This window comes from Cydia amplana, chromosome 13 (genome assembly GCF_948474715.1).
Source record: "Cydia amplana chromosome 13, ilCydAmpl1.1, whole genome shotgun sequence".
Lineage (NCBI taxonomy): Eukaryota > Metazoa > Arthropoda > Insecta > Lepidoptera > Tortricidae > Cydia > Cydia amplana.
In genome coordinates this window covers 6974399-6996092 of record NC_086081.1, presented here as the reverse complement: position 1 = coordinate 6996092, position 21694 = coordinate 6974399, and the positions used below count along the sequence as shown (strand labels likewise).

Sequence of the window (21694 nt, the reverse complement as noted above, 5' to 3'; positions counted from 1 at the left end):
TAGGAGAATGTGTGGAGCAAGCATTATTTGACGTGTAGGTGTGGGTTCAACAAAAAGATCGCTTGTCAATAAGGCATTCTTGCTGTTAAAATTCAATTATTAATAGCCTTTATCGACCATCAGCAATGTAGTCCCTTTTTGATTGATGGAAATTGTCACGTAAGTTCCACTACTCGCCGCCGCATCGCCTACAGCGCATTCGTTGGTCTATCGCTCACAAGATGTCATTAATTCATGTAAACTTACGTACTGAAAAAAAAAAGTTTTACTCTTTGCTATAAATTACCCTTTCGCACGTCAAAAACTCCAAGATGGTGCCGAAGGTCATAGAGAACCAAGTCTACCTTTGGAATCATTACTTGTCAAAATTTGACATTAGCAATCCACAGTTAGGTGACAACCAAACCAAACCATTATAAACCTTAAAGTAATAATAAAACAAAGTTGTTTTTTGTTAAATTATTGTTTGTACCAAATGAACTTCAGCACTTGATGAACTTCAAATGAACTTCAGCAGTTGAATTTCAAATGACGCGAAATCTGACAGTTGTACATGTCGAATAAGGGCCCAGTAAGGTTTGTCTCGATACTCATACATGAAAAAATACATTGTTAAAAATTGTGTAATGTACGAAACCCTTCGAGCGCGAGTACGACTCGCACTTGGCCGGTTTTTTTCTTTTAATCCCCACTTTAATTACTTAATTATATACTTACCTAATCATAAATTGATGACATAAAGATATCATTTTATTTTAAGGCAACATTAATTTATGTCATGTTATGACTGTTATGAGATACTTATTTTATTTTAGGTAGTGACACGACGTCACAAATGCCTACTTCAGTGATCATTACAAGTACTCAGTCAGGAAGCAAAAATACCTATTTAAATTCTGATAAATTCGAATATTCACAACATGCTTTTGGTATATTTATAATGCAGTTTGTTGACCGCACTCGTGGTTTGAAGCCTGATTGGAGCCAATTGAAGCCGCGTGCTCCAATTATTAACAGCATATGAATATATAAATATAAATCGAAAAAAAAAAATCGTATCGGTTGAATCGTATAAAAGACAGCCGCAAAAATATATACTCGACACCACCTTTATTTTGAAACGGAAACACGACATATTATTGTTTTGAACCTTTAACTTAGTATTTTAGAAATGAATATTATATAATTAATGAAATTAATAATTATAATATGTATAATTAATAATATAGATTACTAGCTTTTGCCCGCGACTGCGTGGAGTTAGTAATTTTGGGTAGCTTATTTTGACCCAATCTGCTTTTCAACGATTCCCCATACAAATTTCCACCCCCCTTTTCACCCCCTTAAAGGGAGATTTTTGGGATAAAAAGTATCCTATGTCCTTCCCCGGGACACAAACTATCTTCATACCAAATTTCAATTAAATCGGTTCAGCGGTTTAAGCGTGAAGAGGTAACAGACAGACAGACAGACACACTTTCGCATTTATAATATGGATAGAAGAGTATAGTAAAAGAGATTGATTAGTATGGATAGAAAGAAAATTAATATACCTATCCAAGTCCTTTCAACATTATTTGCGGTCAACTAACATTATTACATTTTAACGCTTTCATAAGACGCTCGCTCGGTAGTTAGAAATTATTATATAAAGTACATGTCCTTGAGACGAGCTCTGGTATGCTTTGTGTAGCTAGTTCTATGTTATCTAAGACGGCTAGAGAGAATATAAATTCTTCTATTCTTTACGCAATATCTAACAGTGTATTTTTTCATGTACCTATATTTAAACGACACGATGTAAATAATGTTAAGACACCGACATAAACTAAGAAATTTAATCCCTTTTCCTAATTAAAGCCGTCAGGTAAACATTTGCTAACGCGAGTCCATGTTCAGCAAAATTCCAGCCGGGAAAAATTCCCCTATCCAGTCCCCAGGGCGCCGTTAATTTGCGCTTGCAACCCTTTCCGAAACACGTGCTGTTCACCCTTGTTTCAACATGTACTCTTGTTTGATAACTGGACATGTGAGTGAAAATCCAATCTTCGTGAAAATGAAACTAAGTTAATTTGAATTCTGTAAGTCCATGAGGATGCATTATGGACGAAATACTTGATATATTATTAACGTTTGTAGTAGGAAAATAGCACTAGGTCCTATTCGACTATTGCGTGACTATTTAATATAGGTATCCAATAAGTATAATATTTAATAACTAAATACCTATGTAACAAAAGTTTTTGCATTATAATTTATTGATACTATTACAACTGGTAAAGTGGATTAACAGACAATCAATGATAATCTTGAAATACTTTTTTTACAATCCAACTTACAATTACCTATTTGTAATTTGTTTTTAATTTTTTTAACATTTTTTTTTCTTTTTTACCAATATACTGTAGGTAAGGCTTCATTACATTAATTTTAATCTTTTGGGGTGCCCTAATGTAAGTTTTTGGTTACAATATACAATAATAGAAACATGAGATATGAAAGAAAACTACGTTGTTTCCATACTATTGGCTGGGGGTGTACCCGCATAACTAATACTAGGCTTCGCCTGTCTGTCTTTATTGACAGCGTTACGTGTTACATAAGCTATTCGATACGACACTGACGCCAAAATGCCTTTTATTTTTACCCACTATTCCGTGTTCGCTCCGCACCCGCCTAGGGAATACGGTTTGACACTCTTGACTCTCAGAACCAAATCGTAGTATGTGCATTAAGACGTTACGGACATGGGACTAATTGGTTTAAAATGCTTAGGCTTTTGCAATGGCCACCCTAGCCATTGTTTCGCGACCTGTCTGGTAAGGGTGCATAATTTAACGGTTAACCCGTAGATATACTCAGGTTGCAATTTATGTACCTACAGGTTCAAAACAAAAATAAATAGACAGGGAAAACTTTTACATAACAAAGCGTACATTTTATAGTGTTCTTACTTAAAGTATCGTAAATCGTTAACTGTTTACAGAATTAATTTAATGTAAAGAAAAGTGACTCCTCTGGCATAAAGCTAAACGAGTCGATTTCTTGCTCTATAAATAAGTTCTATCTACCTAACTTAGGTGCAACGTCAATACAGTTGTATATTAATATCAGCGAAAACAATTTTACAAATATTCTTAAACAATAGGTTCCTAACAACTAAATCTGAGTATGTGTAGAAAAGTAATAAAATCTACGAGTGATTCGAACTTGTAAAACGAACTTACTGACATTTACCTATTTCAAATGAACATCAAATCAAGAACAACATTGATTATGAAATAAACCGCAGTACAAATTATCATTCCCTCTACGTCTGCTACGGCGTAGCTAGTAGCCTAGTAGTAATCATTTCCCATTAAATTAGCAAACATAGACGTTCGAATCATTGAGGTATATACAAGAGACGACATCTCGAACAAAATGTTTCCGCACCTCAGAGAAGACAATATATACCTCAATGGTTTGAATTGTCACTTTTATCAAAACAATTTTAGGTAAGGCATACATAGTTCGTTTCAGTATTCTTGTTTTTTTTTACTGCGGAACTCGAAATAGCTTTCGACGTTTCGCATGAGTGGGAAAGTTTTCAGTCAACAAACAACCATCGATCACCACTTCCGTCACCCCTCTAAACAAACTACGAAACATCCGCGTACTTATTACAAAAGTTTCGAGTGCCCTTTTATGCTCACACCAAGTTTTCTTTGTATTTTATTGACACGTGTGTGAAGTGTGTTATAAATGAAAAAATATCGTTATAAAATACATACCAAATCCTCGTCGTCGTCTGTGAAAATATTTCCTCGGTCTTGTGCCGTCATGTCTTAAAGTCGATCCGTATTCCAAAACAGCATTTCCTCATGACTTAAGCACAACACACAAATCTCCATCACTGAAACCACATCAACTGCATCCAAACTCTGTCCAAAGTTACGCGACCCTCGCACATCGTGTTGCCAACAACCTGAGGACCTTGGTCCGCGATCAATATTCTAACACTTTAAAAAACAAAAAGTAATTGACAACCTTTTAGAATTACAATTAAAAAGTATACCACTACGAAAAAAGAAAATGACAATTTGAATTAAGAATTTCGAAGGATCCGTGCGGCGCGGACGGGGCACGGACGCACACTGCGACGGAGGGCGGGCTGAGAAAGCACTGCAGCGTCTGGTAACCATGGCGACGGGGAGGTTTCCACGTTTCCACGCTGCGGCCGAACTATTGCATGCATTGTGGATGATATCTGCCAGGGGAATGGATAGAGTGTCATACGTTAGGATATTTTCCGAGTGAGTTGTATAACTATGCTCGCGCTCCGTTGACTGCTTTGAGGGCTATAAAACTATGGCCATGTACATAGGTTTTACTAACTAGGTAGATCTTAGTTGAATATATGTACTTATAGTAGAACAGGGCATTTCAAAAACTAAAAGTCTACCTAAGTGTACGGCCTGAGTGGACGCTCGAAGCGGAGCGTTCGGCGGGGCGTGCAGCGTTGCGTCGAGCTCCCAAGGGATTTGAGTAGCGTGCACTAAGGCCGCTACTATACGTTTGTATTTGTTTAACATGCACGCCGCACGCCCCGCCCCGCTGCACGCCTAGGGCTTGCAATTCGAATATTCGAATATTCGAATTTGTCGAATATTCGGCCTGTTTTGATATTCGAATATTCGGCCGCTCAGGTTTCGAATATTCGAATATTTTTTATTACTATAAAAAAATCTATGTCATACGCTGTAGTTACAGTTTCTGTGTGTTTTCCGGGTATTTACAGTGATTGAGGAACGGTAGGTACACAAATACGAAGGAAATAATATTTTTACTGTATTCCTCTCGATAGACTTCGTGAATACACACCTAACTCAATTTAAAAGAAAACGAAATCAAAAAGTATGTTATTTTTACGGTGCGTAAGTCTTAAGTTACAGGGTCATTCTGTTTATTCAGTACAAGCGTACGTTAAGCGAATTTTTGAAGTCTAAACCTTGCCACTTATCGCAATTCTCAAATTTAATCATACCAAACCTGCCCAACTTGGTAATCTAACCATGCACCTTTAGCTGACGAATAATCCACCCAGTACTCAACTAACTGTAAAAAAATACCTGTTATCATCTAGTAATTATGATTATATTTTATAAAACGTAACTTTAATGTAACATATGTACAACTTTATAACATAAGGACCTATGTAGTGCATTTAGTCCGAACTCTAGCTGTAAACAAGCCATTTTTGGCTTAGCAGTTAAGATACATGAAACTCTGCGATCCATTTAATTGTTTAGAACTTTAATAAATGAAAAAAAAAAAAAAACTTTTTCCCTTGAATATTCCAATATTATATAATTAGCCGACCATTAGGAATAATAACTTGCCAAAACAAATAAAATCAATAAAGATTCAAAATACAATGAAATTGAAGGCCTTTTTACAGGCCTCTGAGTGATTGCAAGTTAATTTAAATCGGAAAATAATTACCTACTAAAAAAATATCTTACTTACCTAGGTGTTTGGATGGTTAAAGTTAAGTATATTATTTCACGCAACGACGCATTTATAATAAGTTTTATCTAGAAATATTAAATACGTCTAATTTTGGCGTTTTACTTGTTTTACTTGTTTGGCGTTTTACTTTACTTTACTTTACTTTACTTTTATAAATGTGCATCTTATAGTAGGATGATAAAATCTAGTCAATTAAGTGGATTTCTGCCAAATATCCTTAGTTTTAGCAATATGTGAAAAAAGCTTTCGAATAAAACGATAATAAACCGATTTCTCGTTCCTTTTCTTATTTTTTATAATATTCGAATAATTATTCGAATATTCGAATACGTCGTCAGAAAAAGTCGAATATTCGAATATCTGAAAGTTTCGAATATTTGCAAGCCCTATGCACGCCCAACTCGAGCGTCCACTCAAGCCTTACACTAAGATGCGTTCAGAGTAGCATCGTCTATTAAATCCTTAAAACATCTTCGTTAACGGAAGGTCCTTCAGAAATGCGGAAAGTAGGGACGTAATGAAAATAACGTCCATTTTCATTTCCAGCAAGAGTGGCTTTTAATATCACTCGGTTTTATTTATAAAACCTTACTGGGATCTCTCAATTGATCGGTAAACTAATATTTATGATGGGCGCATTCAAAATGTCATGAATCGTGTGCATTTAGTTAATAGGTATTGGGAACTACAAATATGTGACGTTATCTATGAAAAGGGTTAGCCCACGAAGTATGGCGATCCACGGATAAAATGTAAATCAACGGAAACATTTTATTAAGTCATCAACAGTGTCATCACGTCATCAGACATTAACTTCATTACATAGTTTACTAAATACTAAATGTATGTATAAAAAATAACTACCTACTAAAACCCGTTCCGGGCTGCCCCCGACGCAAAGGTGCCCATCACGCTCGCTGTGTTGTCGCGTTGGATTGCGAAAGGTTGGTTTACACTTTAATAAACTATATCATCGTCTGTCTATCTGTATCTGTCTGTCTGACAGTGCGAACACTAATGGTCACCACCAAATTGTACTGTAACATGACCGTAATGACAGACGTAAACTTTTTTGTAGTGTCGAGAAAATGTGTTTAGTTTTATTTATACTGCTCAATATGATATAATAGTGTAATAGTAACATTGCGATCCTATCACTCGCTGTTGGATAGACTCAAGCTGAAATCTAACGGGGAAAACGTCAGTTACATCCTATCTCGGATAAGATGCGGGTGTTCAACTGTTCATATCAATATAAACCATCTGTTAGAAGGCACGCTCTTACCACAGGTTTCCTATAAAATATTTTTTTACAATGGTTGTAAATATGTGCCAATATACCTCAAGTCTAAAAAATATGTATAGATAGACACGAGTGGTGTAACGTACCTAACATGGACGCCGCTTTGCAGCCGAAAGTTGCTGCAAAAGAACAATCATCAAAAAAGTCGATTAACGCCTACATCTTGTTTTGTTTTACTTCTACCGTTTCCAACGTTTCAAAGATAAATAGGCACATAGATGGAGTATAAGATAAATAGAGAAGTGTGGTCTGTGTGGTCTTTTCTTTGGTTTTAAAAGTTGTAGTGGCTAATAATTTATTCTGAAGCATATATTTATGCTAAGGTTATTTTAGGCATGCAGCATGTTTTCTATACATTACTCATTTTGGTGATTTATAAATGTATAACACTCATGTATTACATACAAATTGATTATAATTACAGGTTTTTCTATCTTAGCTTTTAGCTATAATTGGACTGAGTCGTGAAAATAATAATAATTAGGCATGGTGTAACAAATATGCAAAATAACGAAACTTTTATTTATGTAAGTATACATATTCAGAAATGGCAGGAAAAATACATTTGATTCTGAGCTTTGTTTTCGGGACCACTGTTGGCAGATTTAACATTACCTAACACATCACCCCATAATGATTCGTAGCTCGCCACTCCGAGGCAAGTGATTAGGCCGCTATGATCGCTCTTAGCTCGATAACTCACTTTAGTGGCTCCTTCAACACCCTATATCTTGGGTGAAGGGCGTCAGACTAATAGACGCTATATATCTACATCATGTAGTGTTATACTGGTTATATAGCTACAGTGGTAGGATATGTATGCATCAGAGGCTTAGCGCTAAGCTAGTTGTACTGTACTAACGGATTTAAGTAAAGCTTTCAGTTTGAATAGAAAGTTGGTTATTAAAATAAGTATCAAGGATGCAAATCAGTACGGATATGATGGTCGTTCTTGTCTACGTGACAGCGTGATAAAACGGTGTCCGTCACTTTCTTTCCCACGGTGTTAAACAGTGACAGTTATTTTATCACGTGGATAAAGATGGATAAAGCTATCCATAATAGGCTGGCTGATTTTCTGAGATAAAATTTACCTACCCAAGTTTTTGCACAAAAAACGGGATCATGACTTTTTTAAGCGTTTTTCACACGAAACAAACTGCCTTTCATTTTCTAGTTCTCATAGTTACAGTTTCATCCACTATTGCATACCAGGAACCATCAACCAAAAACTTTGTAACATACTACTCTCTGTCATAAAACTCCATGATCGTGTGACATCTGACTAGTTAACACGACATGTACGAGAAAAAATCTATCAGGAAATAAATCGTACAGCAACGACATAGAGCAGCTCAGCGAATGAAAAATAGTCAGCAGCGAATATGAATGGCAAATAGACTGAGCCGGGACGTAATGGCTGAATCTGCGGCGCGGCATCGTGTTGCACTAATCTCGTCCGCCGACGACCGCGTGACCGCACATTGCTATCAAACCAATATTTTTTGTGCGGCTATTTTCAACAAAATAAACATTGTTTGCCTAGTTTCAAATTTTTGTTCAAATCTACGTAGTATGTTCTGGTAGTTTTCTTTCTACAAAAGTAGGTTTTCAAGGCAAAGCCATCATACCATACATACCTACTCGTATTTTAAAATTGCAATCGTTTCACGTCCCTGTTTGAAGAAAAAAACAACAGGTAAAACACGTATTCGCTAGGTGCACGTCTGGTGCTGCCCTCATTTTGGCAGACTTATATATAGAGATAGGATAGAGAGACAGAGATAGCGTTTCGTTGTCGTAGACCAAACGATTGGCATGTTGGCTACGCACCCAAGATGCCTAGCCAAGATGCCAATTTTTGTTTTTAATTTAATAACCAAATCTTTGGCTACAATTTAGCTGTTCAGGGGCTTAGCCAATATGCCAATCGTTTGCGCTCCGACGACGAAGCGCTTTCTGTCTCTATAACTCTTACATATTAGTGCGATAGAGAGACAGATACCGTTTCGATGTGGTAGCGTAAACGATTGGCATGTTGGCTAGGCTCCCAGAACAACTACATTGTACCTAATGATTTGGTAATTAAATTAAAAACAAAAATTGTCATCTTGGCTAGGTACCTTGGGTGCGTAGCCAACATGCCAATCGTTTGCGCTAAGACAACGCTATCTCTGTCTCTCTATCGCACTAATATGTAAGAGTGATAGAGAGAGACTATACGCAACTCTACGGAGCGTTAACGTTTGGCATGTTGGCTAAGCACCCTGATCGGATGATAGAACTAGATAGACAGTGTATAGCGGAATTCTTTAATGGGTACTGTACCTAAACTAAAGTAACAAATATCAAATCAATCCGACTTTTAAATAGAAGGGTGAAAATCAACTTACAAAGTATAACCGACTGACCTACAGAAATTAACTTAATTCTAAATAACATTTTAATTGAATAAAACCTTATTTAGATTAGTCCCACTTCTAGAATAATTATTCCGTTTTTTATTCCGCATTTAAAATAAAAGTCACATGATTTATTCACCTTAATTTTATTCTAAAATAACTAGTGCAAGAATTATTTTAATTCAAATCGATTTGAATAAGAATAAAATTTCTGTTTTTATTCTTATTCAAGTTAATTTTTGCCCAACTCTGGTATGAATAGCAAATAGCTGGGAGGTAATGGCTCAATACTGTGCGGCGCGGTATCGTGTTGCACTAACACACACTAATCTCGTCCGCTGACGACCGCGTGACCGCACTTTGCTATCGTTGTTTATTTTTGCTGTGCGAGTTTTTAGTTTACAAGCATCAATTTAATACCTATACTAATTGTTTAGATTGTTTTGTTTTCTACAACATCCTGTTTAATAGTAAAATTTATTTTAAAAAACTGTTTGAATTTTAAATAAAAATTCATCATTCCTTTTTCATCTAAAGGCAAAACTTTTCCAAGCCGGGTTTGATCGCCAAGCGTGACTATTATCATGTGATCATATCAATATCAAGCTAAGATGATTTTTTTAAACTCCGATCCGTTTTATGCTTATGTTTAAAATACGCGAACTGCTGTAATAATGAATGTCAACATTTTATTTTCAAGTAGGCACAGTGTGGACAAGCATTAACGGCTCAGGTTTCTTCATAACGGTCCATTTTCATTCCACGCCGAGGTGGGCAAGCGATGGGAAGATCTAATTCCTCCCGTTTCGCAAATGACTATACCGCTTTGTATACATACATAGGTCACTAGATAAGTTACATTAAATACTTTTAAAAACTATATTTACATAGACAATGTTTGGCCGGAAAACATTTACTTTCTTTTTAAATCTACTTATTAAAAAATAGATTTAAATTTTAAAAACGGCGGCGTGGCCGAATAACACAGAATAAATAATAGTACTAAGTACAGAAGACTCACTCTCTAACAACACGCGTCTGTTACGATCAGCACAGATATGGCCGCTAGGTGGCGATAGCGCCACGCGCGGCTTATGGCTTTCCCCAAAATTGGGGCCGAACGGATGTACTTTTAGCTACCTGTACCAAAGCGACGAAATCGCGGAGTGAGATACGCCTGCCCATGGACGATTTACGAAACATTTTTACAACATTTTCATTTCATAAAAAGTGAAAAAAATATATTGAGGAGATTACTACTTACTTAGTACTTACTATTTTATTCAAGCAGTATACGAAAAATAATAAAATGACTTACAATACTCGACGCTCATTTTCTAGCATAGGTACCTAGCTACAGTTCCTTTAACTATTTATCAATATCTGAGCGGAAATTATATTTCATTCGCTTCCTGCTCGTGTATAGGCTTGGCTTACTGAATAATAAACTTCTGACCCTGACCCGAGAGTAGTTTACTGCAACTCTCCCACTACTTTACTGCGACGCCGGTACATAAACGTTACTTTTCATAGTGCATTTGTTAGAATTTAAGTCTTGGAATTTTGAAAATAGAGTTTAAGAAGCCTTTCCTTTAGTGGATTTGAATTATTTATATGTCGATTTCTGCAAAGTTAACAGCTTTGAATAGCCACGTTAATATTTCAATATCAATTAGTAAATAAATTATGTAAGTAGTATTAATTGGTTTATTGTTTGTTTAAATGACATTCAAATGTATGATATCATATTGATAACAATATCAATTAAAAGCAGAGAACTTTTCGTGAAGAGGATTTTTCGTAGGAAACTACGAGAAATCGTTTTCACAAGAATCGTATAGCTTATTATGGCATTGGAGCTAACTAGACAAATGAGATAGAGCCAGAGCAAAAGGTTAAAATTAATAAAGTGTTGGTAGTGGAGCGTCTGTAGGTACCAAATTCTATCTCTATAAATAGAAGCAATCTAGAGAAAAAATATATAAAGTCGCTTAAGTACAGTGACATAAAAGACACATTTTGTGGAAACATACAGTTCTTGCTCAAAAAGTTCCGAATATCATGAATTTCAAACGTCAATACGTTATAATAATAATAAGTAAGTATGCGTAATGTGTCATCTACGAGATTGAGATGATAGCCGCAGGAAACAACGGCACAGGCGCCGCGTCGTCGCCCGCATGGCGCGGCAGCCTGGCGTCTTAGGAGACTCGTGTGCTGCGGGGACATCGAGACAAATCGATAACAAAGGCGTAAACAAGTAGACATTCAAGTTGAATACAAACTGATACTTAGGTCGTACTGAACGTAGATATGTAACATTTAATTTTATACTTCCTTTTCTTAACTCTTTCTGACAAAGCGTAAGTTTTCTTTCCAATAGGATGGATCATCCAGAAAAGTACAAAGCCCATTTTTATATGTAAAGTAAATCCCATCAAAAACATTACATTTAAAAAGGTGCAAGTCTCGCAACGCTTCTACTACAAAAAAAGTTTTGAGATGTAATGTGAAACCAAGTCGGTTATTTTAATCAGTGCCAGGGGGTGTTAAAACCGTATCAATAAGATATCTTTAATTTGTAATACGTATAATGACTTGGCCATCGCACGGCTGCATAATGACAAAAGGATCATCGTCACCTATTAAAAATAATTCTAATTGAACATAACGCTAGCGCTAATTGCAGTTTGAGCATTACACATATTTACGAGTACGGTACGAGTAAAGCATTATGTGCGATTGCCAAGTCATTATAATATGTATTACAAATTAAAGATATCTTATTGATACGGTTTTAACACCCCCTGGCACTGATTAAAATAACCGACTTGATTTCACATTACAACTCAAAACTTTTTTTGTAGTAGAAGCGTTGCGAGACTTGCACCTTTTTACATGTAATGTTTTTGATGGGATCTCATCTCTTTTTGTAGACAGTCCTTCTTTTCGGGTACTCATACCCATACTATGTATACACATATCATAACTAAACATATCTTCATTCATACTCACATCGTACATCGTAGTGTACCTTTACTTTACCTACTATTTGTAGGAACTGCAACAGTAACTTTGTAATATCATATATTTATATGGGATTACAAACTTACTTATGCAGTTCTTAGATCTTTAAAACGTGACTGATATTGCAATATTTTTAGGTTTTCCCTTTATGTGGCCATTAAACCCTAACTCTGTACCAAATTTCAGCTCTCTGAGTTTATGGGAAGTACTAAGTTCTATTCTGATGATCATGAGTGAGTGAATGTGTCATAAATGCGAAACTTTGCTTTCGCTTAACTTCGGATCTAAATGACCTACAGACTTGAAATTTTGGATTTTAAGTATGTGATTATTATAGCTTACTGGATGATGAAAATTTCTGCGTTCTGGTCTTATCCAGAGGTTCTCAAATAGGGGCCTGAAAATGCGGCGAAATGGTTCCAGTAAAGGATGGTACGGCAGTTTGCTTCGCGCTCGACTTGCCGGGGGCACTGCCGTGCCCCCAGATACAAATACGGTAAACCGGGGTGACTTTCAAATGCAGGGGCGACTTAGATATTTCAGTTTTTCAGCCGTAACATATTTTTATTCGGAATTTTTAGCAGTAGGTAAACAAGTCTGTATAATAACCTAACTTATTATACGAACAGTTCGGGAAAATAATGAATAATGCTAATTTTGTGGCAGTTTTAAAACTATCAAAGTATCCCCAAAATTTCCTAAAGTCACCCCGTTTTACGGTACTTAAGTACCTAATATTTTTTTCGAAAAAAATATTACAAAAAGAGCAGTGTTTATTGTTCAGATTAATTAGTTTAATGACGATGACGTAAACTAGACACAATAACCATACGTATAATCTACAGTCTTGTAAACATGTCTCATTTTATTAGTAGTTATAAGCGGAAAATATAAAATCGACAACTTTAGATTAGATTACATTTAATTATTTCACAACATATGATTACAGTACAAATTACATTAATGTCAATTTATAAGAATCTATATTGTGATCGTCAGAAATACATTTAAATAATAGCAAGATAATCTAAATAAATTCATAATATGAAAAAAATTCACCTGAGCAGGATCGTCAAATAATAACAATAATAAACGAAACAATGTCAAAAATAGGAATGCGATTATAAATTATACAGTTATGTCAAAAACATCACTTATTGAATATAACGGGTTGTCCAGTAAAAAGTTTCTCTCTATGCTTCTTTCCAAGCTTACTTGAATATGTGCATAGATAACGCCTGGCCCACTCCTTGGCATATCTATATTTGAACATTTTTATACTACAGTCGCGCTCTGTTGACTGCTATTTAGTATGAAATAAAATTATTATAAGGTAGCATTTGAATGAACTTACAAGTATTGAAAAACAATTGACCTATAATTTTTAGGGTTCCGTACCCAAAGGGTAAAAACGGGACCCTATTACTAAGACTCCGCTGTCCGTCCGTCCGTCCGTCCGTCCGTCCGTCTGTCACCAGGCTGTATCTCACGAACCGTGATAGCTAGACAGTTGAAATTTTCACAGATGATGTATTTCTGTTGCCGCTATAACAACAAATACTAAAAACAGAATAAAATAAAGATTTATGTGGCTCCCATACAACAAACGTGATTTTTGACCGAAGTTAAGCAACGTCGGGCGGGGTCAGTACTTGGATGGGTGACCGTTTTTTTGCTTGTTTTTGTTGATGGTGCGGAACCCTCCGTGCGCGAGTCCGACTCGCACTTGGCCGGTTTTTTATAGAAGGTTAGGTTACATACTAAATTTGTTATCGTTGTTTAACAATGATTAGCCCGTAATAACTATTTTTTTTTTGTAGTTACATGAAAAATTAACAAACAAAATTCTTTTTTTACGTATAAAATAATCCCAATAAAATACAATCTGCCGTATTCGAACTTCAAGATATTCACAAGAGACGACACGTACTAGATCCATTCTAGATACGTTATAGTTTAGATTTCAACTAGTTCTCTTTTGCAGCGCAATTCGGGCAACCAATGTCACTTTTACTATAGATCGTGTTAAATATCTATTAGATGTGAATTAGATCTCTAAGTAATATCTTGTGGAAATCGTTGAAGAGTATCTCCAGAATCGCGGAAATGTCAAATTTGACAGGTTAGATCTTAAACATATCGTTATCGTATCTTGGCGATGTCTAATAGATGTCTATTATAAAATCCGAATCGGGCCCAATATCAATCCACAGCGCAGGCTTTGCTTCCAAGTTGCTTCACACAAAAATAGTGTCCTCAGCTTTCTTATGAGAAAAATGAATATTTACGAGTATAATAATAAATAACTATTGCGGTCATATACTTATTTGCGAAAATTAACCAAAAACAGTATAGAAATAAACTTACACGAACGAGTCTAAAGAAAGTCTTTTAAAATAGCTACCATAGCTTTTTACCAATTCGTGACTGAATTTCGAGGTAAAGACAGTGACGTCAGATAGGCTCTGAGTCTGACGTCATTGCCCTAGATAGTTTTGGAACATTGCCTATGCCAGTATCGACTGCCAGGATTTTCCAAGGTTACACGATTGTTATGCAATCGAATGGCTTGGTGAGTTATCAGAGCTAACTTTACGTTTTTTCTATTGAAGCAATATCATTGAAACGTGTATCAAGTCCCATAGAATTGAATAAGTTATCTTAAAGCAACACGAAAAGAAAACATAATTTCATGTTTTGCACTTTTTTGAAATGAAAAAATTATAAGCCTCATTTTACCTTCCCATGAAACTCGTCTCAACCTATTTCGCCTTAATGTTAATGTGCCGATCATAAATTATGCTGGACGCAAGATTCCGCGAAACATGTTCCAAGTAAAAATATACGATTCATTTTATTACAAGAGCATATTTCATCTTTTCCCTATCATAACCTCCTACTAATATGATACTCGTAAGTTTTTCGCATTCCTCTTTCCGTTATAAGAGGAAACATATACAGGGTGTTTCCTGTAACAGGAGCAATAAATTAAACTGTAGGTATAGCCTCCTCAAACTAACCAACTTTTATTAAACAACAAACAAAATGAAAAGCTCAAAGTCACTCAAAGGGCAACTGAGCGAGCTGGAACTTCCCTACAAAATACACATGAAGGGATCTACGGGACAACATTCTTCGACAGATAGTTGGGAGGGTTGCCGATTACCTATGAGAATGCGGACGGGTCGCATTATTCTTCAAGCCGATAGCCGCCAAGTCAGAAAGGCTAGAGAAAATTCTGACCAGCGACTACGTACCGATGCGCAGCGAAAAAATGACACAAAGCAGTACCAATAATCCGGCTAAAGTAGGAGAGAACCATCCGATGATTTTACCTGAAAAGATGGGCTAATTAAGACGACTCACAGTCACCGCACATTGTTGCGCACCGCACGTACATATTATCATCAAATAAAGAAATCTGAATCTAAATAATACTCTAGCACTCGAGTTTTTTATTTGTTAAAAGACACAAATAATACCGTGACAGAATGGTCTGAAACGAGGCAACTGAAAGAATTTAGACCCAAAAATGCCAAAGGTGAAAAATTATAGTAGATTTATTAGGTAGGTACACTCGGTCGATGTCGTTACTGAACCGAAATTTTTTCAATTCACTAGTCACGTCGTCGCTCGTTTTAAATACTGCTTTATCTATTTGTTCCAGCTCATTTGTTCGGTTAGAACGATGGATCAATCAAGAAAGACTTACCTACCTAGTTTTATAAATCTTCTCACAAGCATCTTAGCAATTATGATAATAATAACAAGTAGGTACCTGTTGCGTCTAGTGCCTAGTTCGTAGTATTTAGATGAATCCAGGAGATCTAGACTGCTGAATAAAACGATAGCGGACTGTAAACACTATTTTTAATTACTGGTAGTTACAAAGATATTCTTATTATTTATAATTAATTTGGACGCGACGCGATATGTGTGCGTTCCGCGAGCCGTTATTTCGATTCTGCCCGTCCCCCCGCGGACCGGTCCCCGGGCCTGTCGCCGGCTAACCGGTCCGGTGACGTGACGTCATCGCTGTTGCTGTGGAGTCAGTTTGATGCGGCGGCGGTATTGTTACCAACATATACTCCCGGCATTGAAGAGCTTGGGTCTTCAAGATCTTGGATGGGTAGAGGACAAATTGTGTTGAAGGCCCGACGAATGACTCCCTTTTTCGTCTTTATGTCGGCTACTCTTGCGATGCCATCTCTGCCAGGCAGTACTTGGACAATGCGGCCGAGCAGCCACATAAGCGGCGGTAGATTCTTGTCCTTGATTACTACCATGGTTCCGACGTCGAGTTTGCCCCTTGAGCTCTGCCATTTGGTTCTCTGTTGCAGGCCAGAAATATACTCAGTGGAGAACCTGTTCCAGAAGTGCTGTTTAAGGAACTCGATGCGCTGGTACCTTTGAAGTGAGGTAATCTTTAGGTTGGTGAGCTGAGGGTAAGGCAAAGACGTGAGAGGCCTTCCAATTAAGAAGTGAGATGGACTTAAAAAGGATAGATCAGATGGATCATTAGAAAGTGGCGTAAGAGGACGTGAGTTTAAAATCGCTTCGATCTTTACTAAGCACGTAGCCAATAATTCATAGGTGAGATGTGTAAGACCTAGGGTTCGTCGCAGGTGGTACTTTACGGACTTCACGGCAGACTCCCAGATTCCTCCAAAGTGAGGTGTGTATGCTGGGATGAAGGAGAAATTGATTTGCGCGTCGGCCATATCTGCCGCAAAGTCTTGTTTTAAGAGATTTGAGAGCTCATTGAAGGTACCAACAAAGGTCGTGCCATTATCTGAGAAGATTACCCTTGGCTTGCCACGACGACCAATAAATCGGTTAAGAGCTGCCATAAAAGCTTCCTTGGTCAAATCCGAAACAAGCTCCAAATGAAGTGCCTTGGATGCTAAACACACAAATATGCAAATATAGGCCTTTACGAGCCTACACCCTCTACCTTTGCGGTCAGCTATAAGAATTGGACCGGCGTAATCGGTGCCTGTTTCAAGGAACGGATATTCAAGGTGCAACCTTTCTTTCGGCAAGTTACCCATTATTGGTTGCACTGTTTCACCTTTCAATCGAACACATTTGAGACAAGTATGGACAACCTGTTTTGCTAAGTTTCTTCCTCCGAGCGGCCAGTAGTTAAGTTTTATAGTCGCTAGAAGTAATTGAGGAGGCGCGTGAAGTAGACGTAAGTGGAACATTTTAAAAAGCAACCTTGCGAGATGATGCTTACTACAGATGACTATAGGATGCTTTGTGCCATAGTCATAATATGAGTTAACCAGTCGACCCCCGACTCTAATAAGCCCTGAATCAAAAAATGGCGATAGCGAACTAAGCCGGCTTTTCTTTGGCAATGGTTTTCCTGTTTTAAGAAGCTCATACTCGTCAGGAAATGAGTCTTGTTGGGACCTGCGAAGAAGTAGAACTGAAGCCGATTCTAGCTCAACTAAGTTAAGACCACCGGTTGTCTTAGTATTTTCTTTTTTACAATTGTGTATGAATCTAAGAATATACGCTATTACCCGTTGCAATTTTGAATAAGATGATTTGTTTTTAATTAAATGTTCTATTTGGTTATCAGCGTTATTAGGGGCGGGACATGCGACAAATGCCTTGGCCGGTAACATCTCTGGCAGTGGAGACTGGTTACTAGACTTTGGTGCAGTCGGCCAATAGGCCATGTCCTGTTTCAAGAAGGATGGTCCCGACCACCACAAGGAAGAGTTCATTATGAGGTCGGCACCTAAACCTCGAGACACCAGATCTGCAGGATTCTCCTTTGAAGGCACGTAGCGCCAAGAAGCGGCTCTGGAGCTTTCCTGGATCTCTGATATCCGGTTTTTGACAAAAGGACGTAATGAACAAGGAGAAGATGATAGCCAACCCATGACTATCATCGAGTCACACCAAAATACGCAATGGTCTGGTTTCCGGGTAAGTGACTCAAGAACCTTTGTACACAATCTTGCGCCTAATAAGGCCCCGCAAAGCTCGAGACGCGGAATAGTTGTGACTTTAATCGGCGCGACTTTACTTTTAGATGCCAGTAGGTGAACACTCACTGAGCCATCCCCGGCCACGGAGCGGACGTACAGGCAAGCTCCGTATGCTTTCTCCGACGCATCAGTGAAGACGTGGAAATCAACAGCCGTAGGAGTATTGCACAAGACCCAGCGAGGTATATGGATATTATTAAGATAAGGCAGAGTTTTTACAAAGTCTTCCCAGGATGTAAGTATGTCTCCTGTAAGCGGATCATCCCAAGAACACTGGTTTACCCAAAGTTTCTGCATGATTATTTTCGCCTGCACGATACAAGGCGTTACTAATCCTAAAGGGTCAAAAATTTGGGCTATGACTGAAAGAATGTGTCTTTTAGTGACTACCTTTGGTAACGAGATGTCTATGCGAAATGTAAGACTGTCTTGAGCGCATCTCCAATTAAGGCCTAATGTTTTAGACAGCTCGTTCTCGCTGAGATCCACACATTCTGTCAGACATGAATCCTCACCAACGGCTTTAAGAATTTCTTTATTATTAGACTGCCACTTACGCAAGTGGAATTGAGCATTTTCCAGCGTATCTATTACATTACGACATAGTGCCACAGTATCATCTATAGAATGAGAGCCAGATAGGAAGTCGTCTACATAAAAATCCCTGGCGATCGCTTCCTTCGTTTGCTTGTCACTGGATTCTTGTGATAGCTGTAAGAGGCACCGTGTACTCAGAAACGGAGCTGATGACGTCCCGTAAGTCACGGTATTAAGGGAATAAATTTTAAGCGGCTTTGAAGGGTCTGCCCTCCATAAGATCAACTGAAGTTGACGTTGTTCGTCGTCCACAAGAATTTGCCGATACATTTTCTCGATGTCAGCTGACACTACATATTTATGTTGACGAAACCGTAGTAAAATGGAAAATAAGTCGTCCTGAACCCTGGGTCCTATTAACTGGATGTCGTTAAAAGATTGTCCTGATGTAGTGGCAGCTGAAGCGTCGAATACCACACGCAGCTTAGTAGTCGTGCTAGACTCTCTTAACACGGCGTGGTGGGGCAAATAATACGACGGTAATGAACTGCAAGGCAAAGTTTCACTCATGTGACCCAAAGCCTCATATTCCTCCATGAAATTTACATAGCGCTCCTTTAATAAGGAGTCCCTATCTAACCTGCGTTCGAGAGATAAAAACCTACGCTTGGCCATCCCGTACGAGTCTCCTAAAGCATCGGGAGATTCCTTAAGAGGAACGGTAACCACAAAACGTCCGTCTTTATCTCTCTTAGTAGTTTTATTAAAAAGTTCTTCACATGTGTTTTCGTCCGATGTGAAGTCATGTTTCGGGGATATGGTATCAAGTTCCCAAAATTTCGTAAGAGTCGTGTCAGTTTGTTTGTCAGTCAAGAACAAGCAAACTGGTTTGACAGAGGCTGGTTGATCTATGGCGCCTACTAAGAGCCAACCTAGCCTTGTCTCAACGAGGAAGGGATCATCATCTTTGCCTAAGATAATGCGATTGCTGCCGAGAACTCTCCAAAAGATTTTAGCCCCAAGAAGAATCTCAATGTCAGCGGGTTCAGTGTATGACGGATCGGCGAGGCAAATTCCCGAAGGTATGGGTACGTCCGTTGCGTCAATGTATGTATAAGGTATTGGTGACGTAATGTCGGACAATATGCTGCACTTTATGTCAGTGCTATAACCCCCATCATATGACTCCAATTTAAGAGAGCATGATTGGGTGATATTTGATTCATGCTTCTCAAGCATGGACACTGTAGTGTTGACATTTTTAACCGGCAGATTCAGTTTCTTAGATAAGTCCCTAGTTATGTAATTAGATGTACTGGCATTATCTAATAAGACCCTGGCGCTGTGCAATTTTCCCTCACTATCGCGCACCTTGACTAGGGCTGTTGAAAGCAAGACATGCTCGGATTCATCAACATTGTGGGCATTCGCGGAAAAGGCTAAGTGTTCTGACGCGGTCTTAGGTTCCGTATGGACGTGAAGAAGTGTGTTATGCTTAGTCTTGCAATACTTGCAGTGACTAAGTTTGCACTTACTATCGTTATGACCGGGACGTAAGCAATTTAGGCATACCTTAAATTCCTTTGCCTTAAGCACGCGTTGTTCTACTGGCAAAGCCCTGAAATTTTCGCAATTGAAGACGTAATGAGCTTTATTACATAAAGGGCAAGTTACGTTATATGTTTTAGGTTTACTAACGTTACTTGCTGAAGCCAGAAGGCTTTTTGGTTTATTGATGACAGACGTGTCCGTCCTAACCCTGTTATGCTTGGCTTCTTCTAAGGTTTCCAAAAGATTGCACCTATTGGTAAGAAATGTTATAAAATCGCTAAGTGCAGGAGGGTTTGTCAACTGATTCCTATGTTCTTCCCATTCCCTACTTGTAATTCCGTCTAATTTGGCTGCCATTATGTGGATAATTAATGTATCCCAATGCTGTACGGGCTGGTCTAAAGTTGCTAAGGCATTTAAATTCTTTTTTGTGTTGTCAACAATCTGGCGCAAGGCTACACTTGACTCTTTATGCACCTGTTCAATATTAAAAAGTGCCTGCACGTGATTATTGACAAGCAACTGTTTGTTGTCGTATCGTTCACAAAGGAGTTTCCAAGCGGCATCGTAGTTATCCCCCTTAAAGTCCAAGCTCCTAATTACCAACGCCGCGCTTCCATGAAGAGAGGCGCGTAGGTAGTGAAACTTGTTAATATTGTCGATACTTGTCTCAGAATGAATTAAGGAAACATAAATGTCTTTAAACTCCAGCCAATTCTGATAACCACCGCTGAAGTGCGGCAAATTAATTTTTGGCAACCTTACATTGTTGTGCTTATAAGACACTACTGTTGGGCATTCATTGGAGCCTACCTCGGATTGAACCTCCTTGGCGCGATGGCTGCGGTGCCTGTCCACCAGCTCCCGAGCGGCGGCAATCTCTTTGTAGTAAGACCGCTCGAACAGCTCGCGTTCACCATATTGCTCGGCAGGATCCTCAGCCAGCATCTCCAATTCGCTCTGGTAAGTATCAAAAGAGTTGTATGAATCATCAAGTTTTTTAATACGCATGTCTAATTCCACTAACTGCGAATCACTGAGTTGATCACAAGTTTTCGCAGTATTTAAGTAAGCGATAAACTGTGTAAGCTTAGCCTTAATTGAAGCGCGCTTCTTTATTAATTCTTTGCATCTAGCCTCGGTAGTCATTATGCAGTTATAAGAATTAAATGAAGCAACTGCTAATTATTATAAGCGCTAAGCACTACCCTGTTAAAAAACTAATAGCAACAATTTTCAATTTTTAATTTACGGCGAAAATTTAGAACCCTGATGATAATCTATTAGCAACGTAAAAATAACAATGTAACTTTTGCCTGTGCACTTTTTGCAGGCGCTGATACTTTCCTATGTCCGAC

The 21694-nt window shown here is 37.9% G+C and overlaps 2 protein-coding genes across 5 annotated transcripts in view; both read right to left on the bottom strand.

Annotated features, from left to right (window-relative positions):
* The window catches only part of LOC134653412 (transmembrane protein 151B-like), a 53286-nt gene extending 49278 nt beyond the window's left edge, over window positions 1-4008 (bottom strand). For all 4 annotated transcript variants that reach the window (XM_063508767.1, XM_063508768.1, XM_063508769.1 and 1 more), the window contains exon 1: window positions 3774-4008. In XM_063508767.1, the coding sequence (XP_063364837.1) occupies window positions 3774-3824 (51 nt within the window). In that variant the 5' untranslated portion in view covers window positions 3825-4008. The remainder of the gene's footprint in view (window positions 1-3773) is intronic.
* A 12284-nt stretch (window positions 4009-16292) lies between these two features.
* Window positions 16293-21265, bottom strand: LOC134653703 (uncharacterized). Its single transcript, XM_063509096.1, has 2 exons — window positions 21150-21265; window positions 16293-16650 (listed from the first exon to the last, which is right to left on the bottom strand). Exons 1-2 carry the CDS (start codon window positions 21254-21256, stop codon window positions 16293-16295), a joined length of 465 nt encoding a protein of 154 aa, XP_063365166.1. The 5' UTR covers window positions 21257-21265.
* Window positions 21266-21694: the final 429 nt, after the last annotated feature.